Here is a 22,445-nt window from a genome sequence, read left to right as displayed (position 1 = left end):
TAATTAATGCCGCAATTTTTGGGCCGTTTCTGTCAAAATAATGCTACAATTTGGAGGATCGCACAATATATTCCAATGTTAATGTTGCACAACATTTAATGGGGCGTTTCGCAAATAACAACAACAACAACGACAGCACGTGTAAAGCTGAAATGGTAGAACGAACGGTAATAAGATCAGCGGGCGGGCATTTAATGCAAGAATTTAATTTGCAACAATGTTGAAAAGTGGCTAAATAAATTTGGAAAGGTTTTACGAAGCATTTTTGAAAGTCTTATTTATGAAAATTTCTTATGAGTTTGTTTTATAAACATATCGGTATATATTTTGCTCGGAGGTGTGGCACTCTATATACATACATATTTGTTTGTAGTTGTTGTTCGATTGAACAAATATATTAAAATTTTCTGGGATTCTTGAAGTTTGTGTATCAAAACAAGCAAACATCCTATTTACGTAGCGTTTCGAATCGTAAATATACGCTTTAATTTATAGTGCCCACGTTTCGATTTCTGTTGCCAAATATCACATTTAATAAATTATAACTGTAGTTGTATATGTGTCTAGGTATATTTAATATTAGAGAGACATGTCAATAGAGTTGGCGGTGTTCATTCATAAATCAGCGCATATAGCTTTTTTACATATTCAAATAAGCATAGTTTAATACATATTTTTATACAGTTGTGACCATATAAATGGGTCAAGTAATTTTCAATTATATAATACACAATGTACATAAAAATAAGTTGAAGTTTGATTAGAAATACGAAAAGTCTTTTTCGACTACCCAATATAGGCAGATACTTATGTAAAGGGTGATCCCTTTGCGAGAGTCCCAACTTAAATAAAACACATAAACTTCAAATTTAATGGTGAAGGCTTTTTATCTTTCGAAAGAACATTCATTGGCATTTATTTTTTGAAGATTATCTCTTTCAAATGTTGGCCCCTGCTACGTCTCAGATGGTTCATCCGTTGGGTCCAGTTTTCGATGACTCGATCGAGCATTTCGACCGGTAACTGGCGAAAGACACAAGTGATTTTTCGCTTCAATCGAAGCGGGATTGTCCGCTTAGACTTTAGACTTTCCATTTTCCAACAAAAAAAGTGTAACGGTGTGATTTCACGATCTTGGTAGCCAATCGAATCGACTGGTTTAAAATGTGAAAATGATCTGCTCACCGAAGTGTTCTCTCAATAAATCCATTGATTGATGCGATGTGTGAGAAGTGGCGCCGTCTTGTTGAAACGAAATGTCGCCGAGATTACTAGCTTCAATTTCAGGCATCAAATAGTCGGTTATCATGGCGCGATAGCGGTTTCCATTGAGAGTTACGTTTTCACCGGCATCATTTTTGAAGAAATGTGGACCGATGATCGTACCGGCCCACAAACCATGCCAAACCGTTGTTTTTTCTGGATGACATGCTCTTGAATCTCTTCAGGTAGCTTTTCGTCCCAAATGTGGTAATTTTTCTTGTTTCCATACCCATACGCCAGAAATAGGACTCATCGCTGAACAATATTTGGCTCGAAAACTTCGCATCTTTTTGGAATTTTTCAAGAGCGCATAGAGTGAAGTGATATCGGACAGTTTCAGGTCTTGCACAAGCAGTATTTTGTACGCTTTCAATTTAAGATCTCGAATGCGCCAAGTCGTTCCATACGTCAGTCCGAGTTGCTTCGAACGGCATCGAATCGATTCTCCACGGTGTTGTTGTTTTCCTAACGGATATCAAAGGAAAAAGGGTGCTAGATGAGTGTGGTTGTTGTAGTTCTAACGGATTTCAATCCCCGTTAGGATGATAAGGACTCTCCACGGTCTTCGTATACACTCTCATATACGGCTGCTATTTGAAGAAGAAGAAGAAAGTGCTGTTTTATCCAAACTATTTTAAAAAATTGTTTGAATACTTTTTCCTAAGATCTACCGTTTACTGTATTTGATATAACAATACAAAAAGTTGTCAAAAACAGGCTCAGTACACAACATCATAAGTGACATGAAAATGCACCTTTTTACATAAGCGACTTGCAAAAGAACACTCAACTCGCATGTATTTTTAGTTGTGCTGAAGAGAATTTATATACTTTTCTTAAGCTTTTTATGATTTGCAAACTAAAATTAATTTCCTTTTTTAAGCGAGTTGCAAACGAACACCACAACTTGTTAACATTTTCACTTATTTTTACACGATATACGCACATTTTTGATTTTCTTGTTTTTTCCTCACAAAAGTAATAGTCGAAGGTCGCAAAAGGTTTTTCTCTGTCACGTATGTAGGTATTGAGGTTATGTTGTTTTTATTATTTTGCATGTTGTTCGTTATCCTAACTAATCTTCTATATGCCTTAGTTTATAGCAAAATAATATGTTATTTTATATATATTTTGCTTAAATACGATTTTAGTAAAATAGAAACTATTTTTTTTTAATTTTCTTTCATTTCCTGTCAGCTCAATCTTTTTCTTTAAAAAACAGGAATTTTCATAGAAAACACATTTTCTACATGAAGACACGTATTAACGTACATTTAGCCGCATTTATATGATTGTGTTTGTGTGGCCGGTTCTGCGCCAACATCCTACGGTTTCTTGTTTATTATTTATCTCAACACCTACGCCTTTTTGAATATTTTGGCATTTTTGTATTTCAATAAAAGTTACCAATTCACATACATATGTATGTATGCATGTAGGTATGTACAATTCTTTGGTCAAATTCTGTAGCGTTTAAAAGTAAATATATCAATTATTTAATCAAAGCGAAGCGCATTTAATTTGTGAAAGCATGCATGGGTTCGCTACACATTTCAAAATTCTAAATTCGTTTCACTTTCATTACGCTTTTTTAAAGCAAAATTTTAATATTACGTTTTAGGAGTGTTAAATGTGCTTAATAAGGTTAAAAAAACTAAAAATTAAAAAAAAAAATTAAAATTTTTAATTTTAAGTTAATTTTTAAATGTACTTAAAAAAATTATGAAATATTTATATTTATTTTTATTTATTTTTCGTTGTATTAAAATTTTTTCTTATTCTTTTTTATTTAATTATTTTTTTGTTTTTTTTTTAGTTTTTTTTATTTCTTTTTTTATATTTTCTCTGACTTAAGTGGTATTAAAATTTTTTTTTATTCTTTTTTATTTAATTATTTTTTTGTTTTTTTTTTTAGTTTTTTTATTTCTTTTTTATATTTTCTCTGACTTAAGTGGTATTTTGCTAGTAATTACTACTTAATTATGAGAATATTTTCAATAAATACTTTATTTTCTTATTATTTACATATGTACTTGCAGTTATTAATTTATTTTGCTTCTATTATTAATTTAGATTTTTCTGTTATTTTTTTTTAATTAATTTATTATTTAAATTTAATTTTATCTTTAATATAATTTTTTAATATTGAAAATTTCCAATATTTTCTTAATTAATTATTATATTTTCAATTAATATTTTTTATTAATTTTTGGTAATTAATTTAGCTTTTTAATTTAATTTTTTTAAATAATTTTTTAATATACGTTCCTTTTCATTTTTTAATTAATTTATTTATTTTATTAATTTTTCGTAATTAATGTAATTTTTCCATTACTGTTTTTTTAATTAGTTTACTTTTTTTTAATTTTCGTAATTAGTTTAGTTTTTTCGTTTAATTCTTTCTGACTTTTCTTTAATTTAGTTTCTATTTTGATTTTTTCTTAAATTTTTATTATAAATATTTTCCATTATTATTTTTTATTTATGTTTTTATTAATTAGTGTTTTTAGTTTAATTTTAATATGATTTTCTTCTATTTTTAATATATATTTTCTCCATTAATTTTTGTATTAATTTTTGGAATTAATTTATTTGTTTTCTTTTTTGTTTTTTAATTTAATTTTTTTAATTTAATATTTAAATCGGTTGTTTTTTTCTTATATTTTGTTGAAGATATTTTCAATTAATTTTTTTATTAACTTATTTTTTAAATTTATGTTTTTATTTTAATCCCATCTTAATTTATCTAATTTTTTAATTGCAAGTTTAATTTCATTTTTTATATTTTTAATATATATGCTTTCCATTAATTTGTAATTTATTTGATTTTTATTATTTATTTGTTATTGTTTTAAAATTATTTTTAATTAGTTATTAATTTTTTTTTACTACTATTTATTTTTAATTTACAATTTTTTCCATTAATTTTTCTAATTAATTTTATTTTTATATTAATTTTCGTAATTAATTTAGATTCTTAATTTAATTATTTTCTTTTTGATTTTATTTTTTTTTAATTTAATATTTTATTATAAATATTTTCAATAAAATTTTTTTATACATACATATGTCTATTTTTTTATTAATTTATGTTTTTATTTTAATCCCATCTTAATTTATCTAATTTTTTAATTGCAAATTTAATTTGATTTTTTATATTTTTAATATAGACGCTTTCCATAAATTTGCTATTTATTTCTTTTTATTATTCATTAATAATGTTTTACAATTATTTTAATTTATATATATTTTTTAAATTATTTAGTAATTATTATATTTTTTTATAAAATTTTTTTTGTACACATTTTTTTATGTATATAATCAATCATTGTCCAAATATTATGTAAATATTATTTGCTCTATTTTAATTTGCTTCCGTATGTTACCCCCTGCGTATACGCAACCTATACTGTACGCATTACTACAGGCATTAACTCGTAGCAAGTTACACATACGCCTAGTTGTACCAACTTCAGTGTTACGAAACACCCCATATTCCAAGCTTTACACACATGGTCGTTTACATTATTATTATTATTATTATTATTATTATTATTATTTACACGTGTATGAACTTGCAATCGAGCTTTGATTCCTATCAACTGATAACTGCTTACTGTTGAGTGCTAAATGCTTATCACATTAAGAGCTCTTAGCACATATAATTCTTTTGCTACAACTAGCGTATTTATTTCCGATTAATCAATAATGAAAAAAAAATGCAGAGTTCTACCGCTCTCTTGCACACACACCGCGTACTCGCTGTTAATTCCCCCCAAAAGCATGTGTGGGTGCACGCCAACGCGCCGCTCAGTGTTTTCGTTGCTCGAAATATTGGGTTTTCCTGCTAATTTTCTACTTTTCATGTTTTTATTTCATTAATTTATTCACAAATACGCTTAACTATGTATTTCACACTTGCGTTGGTATGCCTACCTGTGCCTGTGTATGTGTATGGGCGAGTGTGAGCTAGTATATCGGCGCAACATTGACTTTGGCATCGACTAAGCAACAAACGTACCAAACAGATTCAGTCAAAATTCAGCATTTAAAACGAACACACGTGAAATACTTTTAGAAAAACGGTCGCGAAAAAGACGCACGCTGCTCAGTCGTGACCCCGAAGCATATATTAGACAGCTAATCAGTGTTATTAATTAGAATAAATAAGAAAAAATACCTCGAAATTATTATTATTTTTTTTTTGCCATACATTTGAGGCTTTCGATTGCTTTGTGCCTGTCGCTAAGCACCTACAATAATAACAATAAAAATACGTTAGTAAAATTTTTGAAATTGATGAGTTAATACGCGCTGCTCACTATATAATTGTGCCATCTGTCTGAAAAGCTGCAATCAAAAGTGAAAATTCAAAGTGCAAAGTGATTAATTGTACCTACGTGCATACATACGTACATACATATAGCAGCTGCTTTACAGCGGCGCACGTTTAAGTGTGTGATTTTATTATTTTAATTGAATTGTCGCAACTAATTTGCTTGGGAAAATTTATGAATATTTATTCGCGTGCACGTACATATATATGTTTGTATTTGTTGTTGTATTTTTGTTGTTTTTCATGAGAGATTAAATTAAAAACAAAAACTGCTAGTGACTTAATAACTGTACGAATCGGAAAACCCATATTGATTGCGGTGCAGCTGCTCGTTGCGAAAAAGTGCCAAGTGCAGAATTTTATCGAACGAATTTCAAACGAATTCGAAATGTATTTTTTAAGTGTTGACAAAGTATAAATGTAAAAACATATAGGCAAAGGCAATAAAAAAAATTAATTGCTATATCCATACAATATAAAACAAAAAACAAGAAAAAAAATTATTATACAGAAAGTTCACAAGAGTACAACGAAAACAAAAACAAAAAAGTGAAAATTTTGACACTATTTGCTAGAGCCACTGGTAGAAGAAACAAAATGTGAGTAAAAATTTTTATAATTTTTTTTTACGATAGAATATTTGTTATAAAAATTAAAAAAAAAAAAATTCCAAAAAAATTTTGAAAAATAAACCAAAAAATTTTTGAAAAAAAATTCAAAAAAAATTTCGAAAAAATTTCAAAAAAAAAATTGGAAAAAAAAATTTACCAATACACAAAAAACACCAAAACGCCTTCTCCTTAAAAAAGTTTTTACTTCTTCAAGTTTTTTTTATGACTTATTTCTTTCCGAAAACATTTATTTTTATCCAAAACATAAAAAACCTCCAAAACCATTTCTCCTCGAAAACGTTATAACTACCTCAAGTTATATGTATATAATTATATTATAACTGATTGTAAAAAGTCTCACGGTGTGATATCACACGATCTTGGTGGCCAATCGACCGGCCCAAAACGTGAAATTATCTGCTCACCGAAGTGTTCTCACAATAAATCCATTGATTAATGCATTGTGTGAAAGAGGCGCCGTCTTGTTGAAACCAAATCTCGCCGAGATCACAAGCTTCAATTTCAGGCATCAAATAGTCGTTATCATGGCGCGATAACGGACGCCGTTGACGTTCTCATTTTTGAAAAAATATGTACTGATGATTCCACCGGCCAAAAAACCACACCCAACAGTTGATTTTTCTGGATCAAATGGGAGCTCATGACTCTCTTCAGGTTGCTCTTCGTCCCAAATGCGGTAATTATGCTTGTTTACAAACCCATTGAGCCAGAAATAAGCCTAATCGCTGAACGAAATTTGCGAAGCGAAGTTGTTTGGGAAAGTCGAACGGCTTCAATTCTTGCACAAGCTGGATTTTACACGCTTTCAATTTAAGATCTCGACGAAAAATGCGCCAAGTCGTTCCGCGCGTCAGTCCGAGTTGCTGTGAATCGACTATCCACGGTCTTCGTGTACAATCTCGTTTGCTATATTTTCTTCACTGCGTGCTGGACGTGGTCTGTTTTTCTAATTTTTCAAATAAGTTTTTGTATTTTAATTTTTTTTTATTTTTTTTTTATATTTTAATTTCTACTTTTCATTCTACTTTTCTTAAAATTTCGTAATATTCGTTTACATTTTCCACCTTTTTCCGTTAAAATTTGTGTATGAAATATTTTATGTATAAATATATTTATCTTTTATGTATAATTTTTCATAGTTAACAATCTATTAGTTCTTAGTTTTGCAGTTCTAATAATTTGTGCATATTATTTTATCTACGTTTTAATTCTAATTGTTTAATCTGCTAAAACGGTAAATTTATATTTTTTTTCTCTCACCTATAATTATTAATTAAATATTTTTTTGTATTTAAATTTCAATTAATTTAATTTAAATTTTGCACATTAACATTTCTCTGTCATCTGTCTTGTATTCAAATCGACCGACATGTACACCCTTCCTTTGCAGCATTTTGTGTCATAAATATTTTTAAATATTCCTGTCATTTGTTTATAAAGTATTTTTTTTTTATTTCCACTTTTTATTTATTTTACTAAATCTTCCACTTATATTTGGAATTTATTTTCGCCTCATTTTGAATACGTCACGCCAGCCAACACTACACGCGAAATAATCTGCAGCCTTTCGAAACATATTTTCGCCAAAAACAAGTATATGCAGATATATGTACACCTGCATACGAGTAGTGGAAAGTGACGGGATAAGTACGTGACAAGTCACAATGGAAAAAATTGAATTTTTTTAGAAGCTTTTATATTTCGAATACTCATTGAGTTAAAGATTTTATTCTGGTTACATCTGTCCTAAAGTCGCAGGCGTATTTGGTACAAATTTCATTTATGTCAGTTTGTTTATGGCATTTTTGACAGATGTCAATTACGAAAGGCGCATATATTTTTTTCTGTCAACTTTCGCCACTTGTAGCATTTTCTTTGCGTTTGAAATCACTTGAAATAAAAAATCTCATTTCTCTTTACTTTTTTATATTTCCATCTATGCTTTCTCTTCCAAAATATCAACAAGCCAAATCGATCGACGCAAGTATAAGAAATTGCAAAGAGTCTGTGAAGAAAAACAAACTAATTTCTATGATTCATGAGGTCACAGCTAGCAATGTTTCTGTCAAACACATTTTAAAAAAGTAACAAAGCGAAACTGTCGTAATATTTTGATCTATAGTGTAATTTTTGGCTCTGTTATTGTTGAGGCAAAATAATTGCCAACTATTAATAAAAATATAGGGTAGTCGAAAAAGTATTTTCGTATGTCTAATCCAACTTCAACTTATTTTTTTATATTTATAATGAACTGGTCGACCACTTTTTGCCATTTTTCCGCTAGAGACATTATTCCATCAGTGGTTTCTCGGTGAAAAACTGTGACAAGTAATTTTCAGAGGTTTCTCTTGAAGCCAACTTTACGCCATTAAGAGAGTTCTGCATTGACCGAAACAAATGGTAATCCGATGGTGCAAGGTCAGGGCTATATGGTGGATGCATTAAAACTTCCTAGCCAAGCTCTCCCAGTTTTTGCCGAGTCATCAAAGATGTGTGTAGCCTAGCGTTGTCCTGATGAAAGACGGAGCTTTTTCTGTTGATCAGTACTGGCCATTTTTTTCGATTGCTTGCTTCAATCTCATCAGTTGTTGACAGTAAAATGTAGAATAAATTGTTCGGCCAGGCTGGAGCAGCTCAAAGTGGATGATTCCTTTCCAATCCCACCAAACACCCAGCATAACCTTTCAAGGCGTCAATCCTGGCTTTGCAATCATTTGTTGAGCTTCACCATGCTTCGATCATGATATTTTTCGCATACTATTGTCGTATTTGATCCACTTTTCGTCTCCTGTTACCATACGCTTCAGAAGTGGTTTGATTTTATTTCGTTTCAGCGGCGATCGGCGATGTTAATTCGGTCCATTAAACTTTTCACAGACAATTAATGTGGTACCCAAACATTTTACTTTTGTTAAATTGCAAATTTTTTAGTGGTCCCCGTCTTATTGAGCCTCTCTCGTTTGCACGCGTCAATGGCTATTTATGTAGTACTTATTGTTTTGTATACATACTTATATATCTACATACCTTTGTATATGCATAAATCTATTTCTCTCCACGACGCCGACGCATTTCTCTTTAAGTAGCGGTTTATTTTCTATTATTTTTAATACTATTTTGGCTTCCAACATCACGTTTAGTACGTAGCGCTAATTCTGGAAATGAAATAAGTTTTGCTATTTCGTGCAAAAACAATGCAAATATATGTGTAGTTGTTGTTGTAGAAATCGCTGCGTACTAAATTTGCCTTTTCTTGTGCAAATATCAAGCGCTTGTTTTATTGCGTTTCTTTCACGGCTTGTTCTAAAAACTTTTTACTCTTGGAATGTTGGTTGTTTTTCTGAACCCACTGTCTATTGTTTACAATACTTCTAACTATTCGAGATCAATACCAGTTAAGTTCTAAAAGTGTCATTCTAATTGCATTAAATACTGAAAGTGCTATACTTATGTACATACCTACATATTATATATGTATATATTTGGTATATGGAAGGCTCAGCAAAGCACTTACAGCGCATGCAAAAGTCGGGACTAATACTATGCACTGACATTTTAAAGACCTTAAAAATGTTGTTTTGTACATATGTACATATGTATTTCTAGGTATTTTAGTTATCTTAAGAATGTCAAGGTGAGAGTCACCCCACGTTGGAATCAATTTTTCGACTTCTGTGTAATATTTTAATTAAGACTTAAGTGTTGACGGTATTTCTCAGCTGTTAGTTCCTTATTAACAGCGATTCTTACTCATTCAATATTTTTAACGGTCGTGTTATGAGTCGTCGATACTACGGTAGTTTACGCGTATAACGGTTTTGGGTTGATTTTTGTATACTCAAGTACTGGTAGTGGAGTTTAAACTTTGTTGAATATTTCTGCACTTGGACTTGGATTTGATCGGTCAGTTTCTGCGAAGATTGTAGGGATGTCTTAGATAATAATCTCTGCCAAATTTTGGAAATATACCTATAGCAAATAAAAAAGCTTTTCATAGACTGACATGAGTTGGATCCGTCAGTTTGTATGACAGCTATATGCTATAGTGTTCCGAGCGGTTGTGACAAATGAGTAGTTTCATAGAAAGGAGAAAGACGTGTGCAAATTTTCAGATCGTTATCTCAAAACTGATAGACTAGTTCGCGTATACATATATAGACACGCAGATCTATTATGTGTATGGATATACTGCTGCAATTTCACGTTCGATAATCGTACACTCATCAATCGTCTCTGGCTTGTTGGCATAGCGCATAGACTTGACGTAGCTCCACAGGAAATGATCTAACGACGTCGAATCGCACGACCGAGGCGGCCAATTGACTGGGTCATTTCGTGAGATAACACGTTCACTAAACTTGGTTTGGAATAAATCGATTGTGACATTTGCTGTGTGGCTTGTGGCACCGTGCTGTTGGAACCACAAATTGTTCGAGTTCATATCATCCAATTCGGACCAAAAATATTTGGCTATACTTGAACGGTAGCGATTCCCATTCACAGTAACGTGCCGGTCTTGATCATCACGGAAGAAGTACGGACCAATGACGCCGCCGACCCATAAACCGCACCAAACCGTAATTTTTTCGGAAGGCAATGGTGAGTCTTGGAGTATGTGTGGATTGCTGCTTGACCAATAACGCATATTTTGCTTATTGACGAAGCCATTCAGCCAGAAATGAGCCTCATCGCTGAAGATGATTTTTCGATGAAAATCCGGATCGTTTTGAAGTTGTTGCTCAGCCCAATTCACGAACATACGACGATTTTGGTGGTCAAGCAGCTTCAGTTCTTGCGTCAATTTGATCTTATAAGGATGTAGACCAAGATCTTTTCGCAAAATTCGCCACAGCGATGTCACAGAGATGCCTAACGCTTGAGAACGACGTGTGAGAGACTGATTTGGGTCCTTCTCAATTGATGCGCTACCGGCAGCAATATTCTCGACGCTACGGACACTTCTTCATCACACTGGCACGGTAAAATTTTGTACTATGCCTGTGGATTCAAGTTTTTCCACTAGACGCTCAATCGTTGATCTGTTTATAACGACCATAAATTGGACGTAGCGCGCTTAAAGTTGAGGTCACTGACTCCGAATTTCGGTAGTAAAATTTAATAATTCGAATCGTTGTTGGAATATATATGTATCTTTCCATTATGAAATGGCAAACCTTACTGAAAACAAATGTCAAAAGAGCGGGAAAAAATATGGCGTCGTTTGCTGCCCCTATCGCACTACTTTTGCAGCGTTCCTGTTGCCGTTACTTCGCAAACTTAAGATACCATGTTCAGGTTGTAAAAAATTCTATAATTTTTGTATTTGACTAATACTTAAGAGTATTTAGGTATTCTCATAAACCGGCGTTCACCGCTGTCGTAAGGGGGATCCTTTTTGGATGGAACTTTTAATATAATCTTACAAAAAACGAGTAGTCTTAATCTGATTTTCTTCACGCAGAGTTAGATCAACTTCAGGAATAATTCTGTATATTTTATATTACCTAATTAACATTGGCAGGGTTGCATTTTAACTTTAGTAAAAATACTACGTTTTTACTTCCCGTCTATGGAAACACTAATTGTATATTTAGACAAACATATTTGTATGGAAAAGCAGCTTTAAACAGTTTTCAAAACAAAATCTATTTTTTTAACATCTTTTTAATTTCGTTGTCTTTTTCGCTCTCCTTCCAGGTGCGTGTTTACGGCAAATGATGGCCAAAAATGGCGGCTAAACCACCGAAGCCGCCAGCTACTTTTTTGAAGCAAAGTAGTCACAATAACAACGACGCCGACAACGATAATAACGGCAACAGCAACAACAGTAATCCTAGTACCTCGGCTGCCACTGCAGCAGCAACACCCACCACGCCTACCTCCGCCGCGACACACGCGACCAACGCTGAGACATACAGCAAACTGGGCATAAAGCGTTACAATAGTCGCGAAAATCTACTCAACAACATCGCCAACGATTACAACTACAACGAAAACGACACCGAAACGAAAGGCAATAGTTTGGAAGGAGCAGTTGCCGCCGCACGTCACGCTTGCAACTGCACGAACATAAGTATTATGCATCTCTTTCATGAGATGAAGCAAGAGTTTCCGACCATACCCGATCCGATTGTAGCGCAGTGTGTCAACGATAATTGCCATCAACGTGAGAATTGCATACAGATGTTGCGGAATGAGTTGGCACTAAATCCGATACCAGTGCAAACGTACCCAGCGAAAGTATTGCAACAACATCACATCAACAATCAGCAACACAACAATCTGCAGCAACAAAAGCAGTTGCAACAACGGCAAAAGAGTCCACAACAACCAGCGCAGACACCGCACACACCGCCACAACCACCGCAACGCCTTAAAAACGCATCGCCGCAAAAACCCGCAACACCGTTACGTCCCATACGCGCAGCGCCTACACAGCCGCCGTCTGCGGCGACGCTGCAGCGCGTACGTGCTGAAATCAAAAATAGTGCCGTTACACCTCAAGCCAATTGTGATAGTGTTGAGTTAGTGCAAAATAGTAGCAATTTAGCAAAAGATGTTAATAGTGTTCAATTACCGTGCAATAATCAGTGTAACAATAGCAACAACAATAGTGCTGCCGGTGATTCGCCCAAACAAGCGTGTGATATGCCCGTGACCGCGAACGCGAACGCGTCTGTTGAATGCGCGCGCTCTGCCGACTTTATAACGGCGCTCAATCGAATTGCCGCGAATCATCAGCCCTCGACGCCACAATTGCCGGCCACCGGTGCGCGCGCACGTCCCAATACGCTCAACTTGCAAGCATCGCAGCAGCAACTGCAGCGCCAGCAGTTGAACAAACAACTGCAACAGCATTTGCAGCAGCGCAGCCAATTGAAACAACAACAACAGCCAGCGAGTGGCGTAGCCGCAGATCCACCGCTACAGAAGCCGATACGCAAAGCGCCGTTGCCGCCGATCGCGCCAAAGCCAGTATTTCACAATAATATCAGCTACAACAACAACAACAGCAGCAACAACAACAACAATAATAGCGGTGGAAATTCACCACAATGGCAGAGCGTCGGCAGCTGCTCGAGCGAATCGGCTTTGACGAGTCCGTTAAGCTCGTGCGGCGAAAGCGAAGTATCTGCCAATGCGGGATGTTCGCCATCACAAGCTTTTGCGCTCAGCCATATCAATAACAATCGGCAAAATAATAACAACAATAACAACGTTGTTGCTTCCACTTATCAGCCACAGCAAACATCACCGCTGCGTTCGCCTATACGCCACCGCTCAGTTATCACCGTACAGCCAGAGCCGCCATACGCGCGCGACTTTCTACCGTCCGCAAAAATTAGCACCGTCGCAAATTCCACCGCCGGTGGTAGTGGTGGCAGTACGCCAACAAGTCAGAAAAGCTTCACCTCAGTCAATTTGACATTACGTCAACCGACCAACGCTGTACCACAATCAACCATAGACATCTCTGCCGGTCCGGTGTTGAGCGGCAATGGCAGTGGTCTGACCTATTCCAGTACATCGTATAATGCACGTCACGGTTTTCAGCAAAATTTCCATATAACAGTCACCGAGGAAGGCGGTGTATTTAATGCCAGTCGCATACGCCCACGTAATAATAGTGGTTACTACGCCAGCATTGAGGGTGTGAACACAGCAGACGGACCAACGGGCGGCACGGGCCAAACAGCGACTACGTCACAACAACAGCAACAAACGCCTACGACAATATTGCGTTCGCCAACAGCGCAAACAGCACAATTTATTGCGCCGCCGGCGCCACTGACAACGGCAAGCAGTGAGGACATGTGTCTGCCATTGGAGAATAGTGGTGAGTTAAGCGTTAGTGGGGAAATGCTCAGTGTATTAAAACGCCGCCAAACTGAAACAAGGTTTTTTATACTTCTGTGGCGATTGTTATCTATTTTCCCGTTCGTCTAAGGTGTTCATATGTTAGACAAAAGTTTGAAGCATCTTATATTCTTAGACGTGGTGTCTAACTTGTTGGCTTTCGACTTCTAAGTAAACTATAATCTTTCAGTCTTATTGACGTGTTTCATATAAAACTTGTATTTTGTTTGCTTCGGCACTCATGTCTCCCTTTTCTTTTCATAGAAGGCTGCTAATAGCTCAGCCACATGCTAGGAAGACAGCTAAAATCGCTTTACTGTGAGAGGTATCTTCTGTTGCTAATTTTCGCTTTTATTTTTATTAACTCTATAATGTGTAACGAAAATTTCACAAGTTTTTCATACTTTTTCTTCTAAAACTATATAATATTGGGTAGTCGAAAAAGTCTTTTCGCATTTTGTCAATAGATGTCGTTGCAGTCGTATATCTACAGTGCTACCAATTACATGGTGTCATACCATATACATAGTGTTGGAAAGGTGAGATTTTAAGCTTCATTTAACCAAAAAAGAATTAAATTCGGAGAAGTTGAAAAAAAATTACAGCTGTTCAAAAATGAGTGGAAATAATGAAGAAATTCGCAATTGTTTAAATTTTTGTATAAAAAAGGGAAGAATGCCACGCAAATTTGTGATGTTTAAGGAGACGATGCTGTATCAGTTCGTGTAGCACAACAATGGTTTGCTCGCTTCCGTTCTGGAAATTTCGATTTACACTGATGAAAGTTTCACACTGATAGAATAATGTCTCCAGCGGAAAAATGCCAAAAAGTGGTCGACCAAAATGGCACATGTTTGTTTATTTATTAATTAGTATAAATATAAAAAAAAATAAGTTGTAGTTTGATTAGAAATACGAAAAGACTTTTTCAACTACCCAATATATAGCTTTTGTTACATATAAAGCTTGCGACGTAATTAATAGCAGTCATATATTTTAGTCGAGCGCTAGTAATTATTTACAACGTAATAACGATTCTTATCTACATACCTGATAAGTATGCAATATTCACATAAATTAATACCCTCCTAAGGTTTGAGTGCTTTAGACTTATTTTCTCTGCTATAGACTCTCCCATGACGCTCCCCCTGATAACTGATCGTTCAATTCTAGCTAAATATAATAAAAATGTCGAATCACAATAGTCTGTATAACTTCAAAGTTACGTTCAATTTCCAACAATACCAAGTCTTGCTCTTATCAGTTTATTTAGCATTTTAAGGTTCGTATATAAACGCTTATATATATATAGTAATGTATATATTCTTATAGGCAATTTTATTTTACACTTTTCTGTTGTTATTTACTTAGCTTTTCAATGTCTCCAATCGACAAATAATATCGGTATTAAAATCTATTTATACTTTTTACATTGTTTCTCACGTCATTTTGGCTTAGACTCGTGCTTTAAACATATAACATACATATGTATGTATTTTTAACACATGCGCCGAGTGCGATTTACTATAAATGTGTTTTTTATTTCATTGTTTTTGTATTTTTTTATTAGATTTACGTTTATTTTAGTTCCGCATATACTACTATAAGCATTTCATAAGCAAGTAGAGACTTCTAAATATATGTACTTGTATGTACATATATTCAAGTGGGTTGCTTATACATATAGGTTATGTACTGCGTTTTAATTTGATCAAAGTTTTCTGATTATAAATGAATTAAATTCAATTCGAATTTAGTTATAGAAGTAAACGATATAATTCCTTCTAAAAGAAATATCCAAAACCCCAAGCATTACGAGGGTTGACTTTAATATTCCCGGATTAGAGAAAAATAACAAATATTAATCCTCGAAAATAGATTAATTGTTTTTCCAAATATTCTTCATTACGATCTATACAATTTTCCATGCATTTGAACCAACTTTCAACTGCCTCTCAGTGTCGAAAAACGTTGACCTCTTTAATTGACTCAAAACAGCTTCCCGGAGCGGTCGTTAGAGTTGTTGAATAGCCCGAAGTCACATGGAGCTAAATTAGACGAATACGGTGGTTGCGGCACGATATTGATTGAAAACTTGTGACGTTGCATTATCGTGGTGCAAAAACTTGGATTTGTCAGCCCATAATTCCGGCCTCTCTTTAAATAGCTTCGCGTAAATGACGCATAACACTCAAACAATTTGCTTCGTTGACAGTTTGTCGGTCGGAAGGAATGCGGAGTGCACCACACCTCGATAATCGAAGAAAACTGTCAACATAACCTTGATTTTTGACCTGCTTTGACGTGGTTTTTTAGGCTTCGGCTCACCTTTGCCACGATATTCGGCCGATTGATTGTGTATTTCCGGATCGTAATACGTTTCTTGTCATCACACAGACGTTAACGCAATGTGTTCCGAAGCAACGCTATCATTTTTTTTTAACATTTCTATCACCCAATCGACACGAGCCTTTTTTTGAGCGATTGACAAATTGTGTGGGATCCAAGATAAAATTTTTTTTTGCAGTAAAATGTTCATGGAATATTGAATGTATGCTGGTCCCACTTAATGCCGTTAGTCGTCTCAATCTCACGATAGATCACATGACGATCTTGCAATATCAGTTTGCGTACAGCATCAATCAATTCTGGAAAAGCACCTGATTTTGGACGACCACTTCGAGAGTTGTAAAAAATAACCGCGCGAAAATTTTCGCGATCCAATTCCTCTTTTTTGCCGAGATGAATATTGCAAGTTACTTTAAGCCTCACAAATAGCGCTCGTATTATTACGATACAGTTGTAAGTTGCAAGATTGCAAGACTAGGTTTGCCAAATCCCGAATCCTCTCCTTTCATATAATTTGCATAACAAACTCATAAACCCATGTTACATTGGCAGTTATAATGCTCTCCATGAATGTGGAATCGGAATTCGCACAATCAAACATGTTCAAAGAGACCTAGACCTAGTAATCTTTTGAAAAAAATCAGCTTTATCGGGACGAGTCGAAAAAAAACGCGTTGCATACCCAAAAAATTAATCAAAACCATTCGAAAGGACCCACGAGAGATGTCGAGCTCTCTTGCCTTTTCTCTAACACTTGCCTGACGATTTTTAAGCATCATGTCTTTCACTTTTTTTATTATTTTCATCAGATGAAAGAGGTCGAAGAAGGCATGACTTTAACGATCTCTCGACCGTTTTTTAAGGCTATGTACCACTCGTAGGCTTGTGTCTTTGATAAAACTGAATCACCGTAAGCCTTTTCCAACATTCGCAACGATTCCGCTTACGAAATTTGGTTAGAAATACCATATTTGAGACAAAATCTTTGTTCGGTATTTTTATACTATACTACACTATATGTATGTATCATATAGCTACCATGCAAATTGTTCTTTCAAAAACCCGTACTTGTAAGGAAAACTTTTTTATTTATAAGGTATCTTAACGAATTTTGGCATGGCTTACTCACATTTCATATTTTTTGCTATTTTTACTGATAATGGTATAACTTCCGTTTTTAAAGTATGTAAAACAAAAATTATCTTATTATCATTTTCTTTGCCATTGTTTTATTATTTTGCAGTAATTTTTTATATTCATTATTTCTTCATTCTTCTCTACTTTTTGACACCTAGTTTGCACATGTTTTGTTTTATTATGTATTTTTAATGTCGTCAACGATTTCTACTTCTGTTGAATACATACATATGTATGTATGTGTTTGTGTGCAGGTTGCGTGAGTGTTTGTTTTGTATTTTCCTTTTTTTTAGCGGTACAATGTTGCTCTGCGTTCTGATTTTCTCTGTGCGTTCAAGTTCAGGGCGATTTTCTGCAGTATATCTTTAATTCACATGCCAAACTTTCTACTTTTTCTCACATTTATTTGTTTTAGTTTTTTTGAATTAAATTTTTTCTTCATTTCAATTAAAAAATAGTCTACATATAAAATATATATATAATAGCACAGTATTTTATCTTCTTTTTTTTAATACATAAATTGAAAGTTCCCTACTTTTTTAAAGAAAAAACACAGAAACTTCAAATTTTATGGGAAATATTTATTATCATTTGAAAGGACATTCTTAGGCATTTATTTTTTAAGATTGTCTCTTTCAAATGTTGGCCGCGTTGTATTCAATTTTCTATGACTATAACTGCTATTGACTTGTCGTCATCATTTTTGAAAAAATATGGACCGATGATTCCACTGGCTTACAAACTAGACCGTTGTTTTTTCTGGATGAAATGGCAGCCCTTGAATTTTTTAGGTTGTTCTTCGTCCCAAATGTGGCAATTTTGTTTTTTACATACCCATTGAGCCAGAAATTGGCCTCAACGCTGAACAAAATTTGGCTCGAAAATCTTCTTGAAACTTTTAAACAGCCCATAGAGCGAAGCGATGTTGCTTGGTAAGGTCGAGCGGCTTCAGTTCTGGCACAGGTTGAGATAAGATCTAAAAGTAAAATGCGCCAAGTTGTTCCATAGGTTGCTGTGAACGGCGCCGAATCGACTCCCCCCGATCTTCGTGAAGACGCTTAGCTAAGGCTGCTATATTTTCTTCACTGCGTGCTGATCGGTCTATTCGGTCGAATATTTTCCAATAATGAATGCTGGGTCTCAAGATGGGTGATGGTGTTACGAATAGTAAGCTCAGTAGGCTGATTATGCGCGAAACACATTATTTATAGGACATGCATTTCCATAATAAAGTTGAACAATTTGTAAACGTTGTGCAAGCGAAAGTCTTTCCATGATGAAATGTCAAACAATACTGAACAAAAATAACATGAAAGCTTGTTACAGCTCACGCGTTATCTGTCAAAAAAAGGTTACTAAAAAAATGTATGTTTTGTATGAACGAATATATTAAATTAATAGCGTTCAGGGTTGATTCAAAAATTATTATTTATAATTGTTTTATTTACATTATTATATATTAAGTTTACCACGCAGTGTGTAACACCCAGAGTAAGCGTCGATGACCCTATAAAATATATACATATGTATGGTATAGGAATGATCTGCTTCCTCGAGCTGAACTTAGTCGGTATACAGGGAACAAGTCCCTCAGTTTTTGAGATATCGGTCTAATATTTTCCACCCATAAATTAACGCTTGTATAGTAAACTTTTTTACTTGACAAGATATCGTCACGAAGTTTTGCGCGCCCCAAGATACGCGGTACAAAATCATACAAACTGACCGATCAAAATTAAGTTCTTGTATGGAATCTTTTGTGAAGGTTGTTATATATTATATTATTTTTTTTATTAATACCTCAGTTGATGACACGGTCTGTGATTTAAAAACAATATGGATGTGTGTTCATTATAAATTCCGTTGAATTTTTTTATAAATAATTGCCATAAGCACATTTAAGGTTATCATTTTTCCACCGTTTCCTTATAATTTATATATACGAATATTATTTATTTTTGCATTATGCAGTATTTTTATTAATTTTTTTTCTCTTATTCCAACTTTGGTTTAATCCAATAAGGACACAATTTTTTTCTCTCTTTACTGTGGATTATTTTTAAAACCATAAGTTCACCTACCCTATTATTATTATGTACTTATGTATTTCTATTTTATACCAAACCCTCTCCTACATAATATTTGACATTTGATCACGCGACTCCTACAGCCACAACTCACGTCCGCCGCTTGCCAAACGGCGAGCACCCTTCACCGCTCCTTGCTGGCGGCACAAGCTGTCATGTGCGTTGCGGAGATGCCGCTGTGAGTGGTGGGCAGTTTATGACGCTGATCGGCGATCAGCAAGCACTCGACACCCGCTGAAAGAAAATTTATATCAGCATTTATACATATTTCATTTGAAAGTCACACATTGACAAGCGCAACACCCAACTGTATGTAGTACACTATATATTTATAAGTATGTATGTCTTCGTGCTTATAGTTTTGCATGCAGTTTTAATATTTTATGAAATTGTGCAAATGTATGTATGTTTGTATGTGTAAGGTGCCCGCGAAAACACGTCTATTTTGTTTGCTTTCCGGTGTGTTGTTAAATTTAGCATGAAATTTTTATATTTAGCGCAATAGCCGTTCGAAAAATATACACTTACATATTCTTTCTTTCGTCATAATGCCCGACAGCTTTGGTTTAACGGTTTGTCTTATTAAATATACTTAATTGATGATCATCTAGTCCCTTTGCAACGTCATGTGAGTGGATTTATTTCATAATTACTTAATTAAACACCCATTAAATGAAACAAAATATTCCAATTACAAGTTTAGTTTTTCCAAACTTCGTAAATAACAGTGAAAGTACAAAATGGTTGCCAGGACTGCATCAATTTTCATTTTTATTCCAAATAATTAGCGTGCAAGACAGATTCTTGTAACAAAAAGATACCTAAACTTCAAATTGTAAACTTTCTGGCCGGTAATTTTGGAATCGAAAAAAGCAAAATCCGGATCCTGATGTGGCGAAGATTGTTATAGCGTTCTGCATTCATTGACAACTTTGGTATTAAAGTAGTCTATATTAGAAAGGCACAATTTCCGTTGAGCAAGAAAAAAGTTTTGACTGCATCATGGATAAGAAGTGATGATAAAATACAGAATGTCTTCGACTTCTATGCGCAAAAAAGACATTGCAGCTTAAAAAATATTTCGGCCAAGCGACCGCCGCTGCTGCCACAAATAAATTTCACCCGAGAGGCCCAATCTTCAACCACTTATAACAGCAATTGGGACCACATGTCAGCAATAATGCGTCTGAATATATCATTTTTCAAGGCGCAATCACACGACCTTGGAGGCTTCGACACGAGTTAATGCGCTCACCAAAAGTTTACGGCAATAAATTGATTGTTCCGTCGGCTGCATGTGATGTAGCGCCTTATTAGAACCAAAGGGTGTCCACATCAACATCCTCAAATTCAGGCACGAAAGGTCATTAATAGTGGCTCTATTTCGTTCTCCTTTGACTGTAACATTATGGCCTATTTCATTTTGGAACAATTATGAACCAATGATTCCCTCTGCCCATAGAGCACACCAAACACTGACTTTTTGAGGATGTAACAGCGTCTCAACATTCAACCAAAAGTGAGCTTTATTGCACAAAATTTTCTTGTGAAAATCGGGATTGGTGGCCAGTCGTTCCTCTTTTTCGCTGTTTGGCTCCAATTAGAGATTGCAAGTGTAGCCAAATCCTTCTCCACCTGGTCTTGAAGGTCTTCCTCTTCCTCTGCTTCCCCCGGTGGGTTCTGCGTCGAATACTCTTAGAGCTGGAGTGTTTTCATCAATTCAAACGACATGACCTAGTCAGCGTAGCCGCTGTCAATCACCTCTGGGACTCTACAGGAATATGCTCCGGTCCTGAAACATTCTGTTAGTCGTCGCATCTTTTCACAGAATTTTCGAGCATTACCCCTGCACGTCAGTTTATCAAGCCCTTCGTACTCACGCCTCTATTAATGCCAAGACCTCGGACGGTCTAAAACACTGAAGACGTGTCTTCCATCTATCACAACATGATCGATCTGTTTGCTGGCTTTTCAATCCGGGAAGAACCAGGTAGCTTGATGAAAAAGTTTTTGCATTTTCTATTAAAGCTATTCAACTTTTATTGAAATAAAATTTGTTCCGCATAATTGAGGACCACCCTCACATGAAAGCATTTATACGATTTATTCGTGTTTTTTTTATTATTTTATTATCACTTGAGCTAAGCAAATAAAATTAATAACTATTTTTATTGCCGAACACTTTATTTTCAAAATAATATTTTATCCAACATCCGTTCGACGCTGGTCTATTGAAAGAATCCGCTCATTCGGCGCTCTTCATAGCTATAAGCAACAATGTTTCCAATTCAACGCCATTAAATTATTATTAGAACTCAGATAAAAATGTGCAAGAATGTTTATTAATTTGTTAAACATTGCGAATTTCTTTTGTTATTATTTTTATGATTTTTGTTGTGTTTTTTTATGCTTTTTTGGTTTTTTTATGAATACCTATTTTCGCAATGCCAAAAATAAAGCGCTTACAAATAAACAAAAAACGCGGCAGCTGAAGAAAAGACTTTATAAAATAAGATTTACGATTGTACTTTCTCAAGAATTCCCACTTTCGATGGCTTTTCTATAATATACAATATTAAAGCTTAAAATTTAATTTGTTTGTATTAGTATTATTGTTTTTTTATATTTTTTTATTATTATTTTGCAGCAGTTTAGCGGATTAGCAATTAATTTCCTTCGCATTTCATTTGTATGTGGATTTGATGCTTTACGACTTGTCCGACACAACTAAATTTTTTATAGCGCCTATGTGGGCGGGGCGCGCTTCAATGGAGTGAGCCGAGT

General features: G+C 34.4%; 1 protein-coding gene across 4 annotated transcripts in view; it reads left to right on the top strand.

The window, feature by feature from the left end:
• The window catches only part of LOC126755978 (formin-J), a 48,943-nt gene that overhangs the window by 19,439 nt on the left and 7,059 nt on the right, over positions 1 to 22,445 (top strand). For 2 of the 4 annotated variants that reach the window (XM_050468723.1, XM_050468720.1), the window contains exons 1-2: positions 5,317 to 6,198; positions 11,929 to 14,068. In XM_050468723.1, coding sequence (XP_050324680.1) covers positions 11,959 to 14,068 — 2,110 coding nt within the window. In that variant the 5' untranslated portion in view covers positions 5,317 to 6,198; positions 11,929 to 11,958. Of the gene's footprint in view, positions 1 to 5,316; positions 6,199 to 11,405; positions 11,527 to 11,928; positions 14,069 to 22,445 lie in introns of those variants that run through there. The other 2 variants (XM_050468722.1, XM_050468721.1) reach the window with 2 other exon arrangements.

This window comes from Bactrocera neohumeralis, chromosome 4 (genome assembly GCF_024586455.1).
Source record: "Bactrocera neohumeralis isolate Rockhampton chromosome 4, APGP_CSIRO_Bneo_wtdbg2-racon-allhic-juicebox.fasta_v2, whole genome shotgun sequence".
Classification (NCBI taxonomy): domain Eukaryota; kingdom Metazoa; phylum Arthropoda; class Insecta; order Diptera; family Tephritidae; genus Bactrocera; species Bactrocera neohumeralis.
Note: the sequence above shows the minus strand (reverse complement) of the source record. Positions and strands in the feature narration are given on the sequence as shown.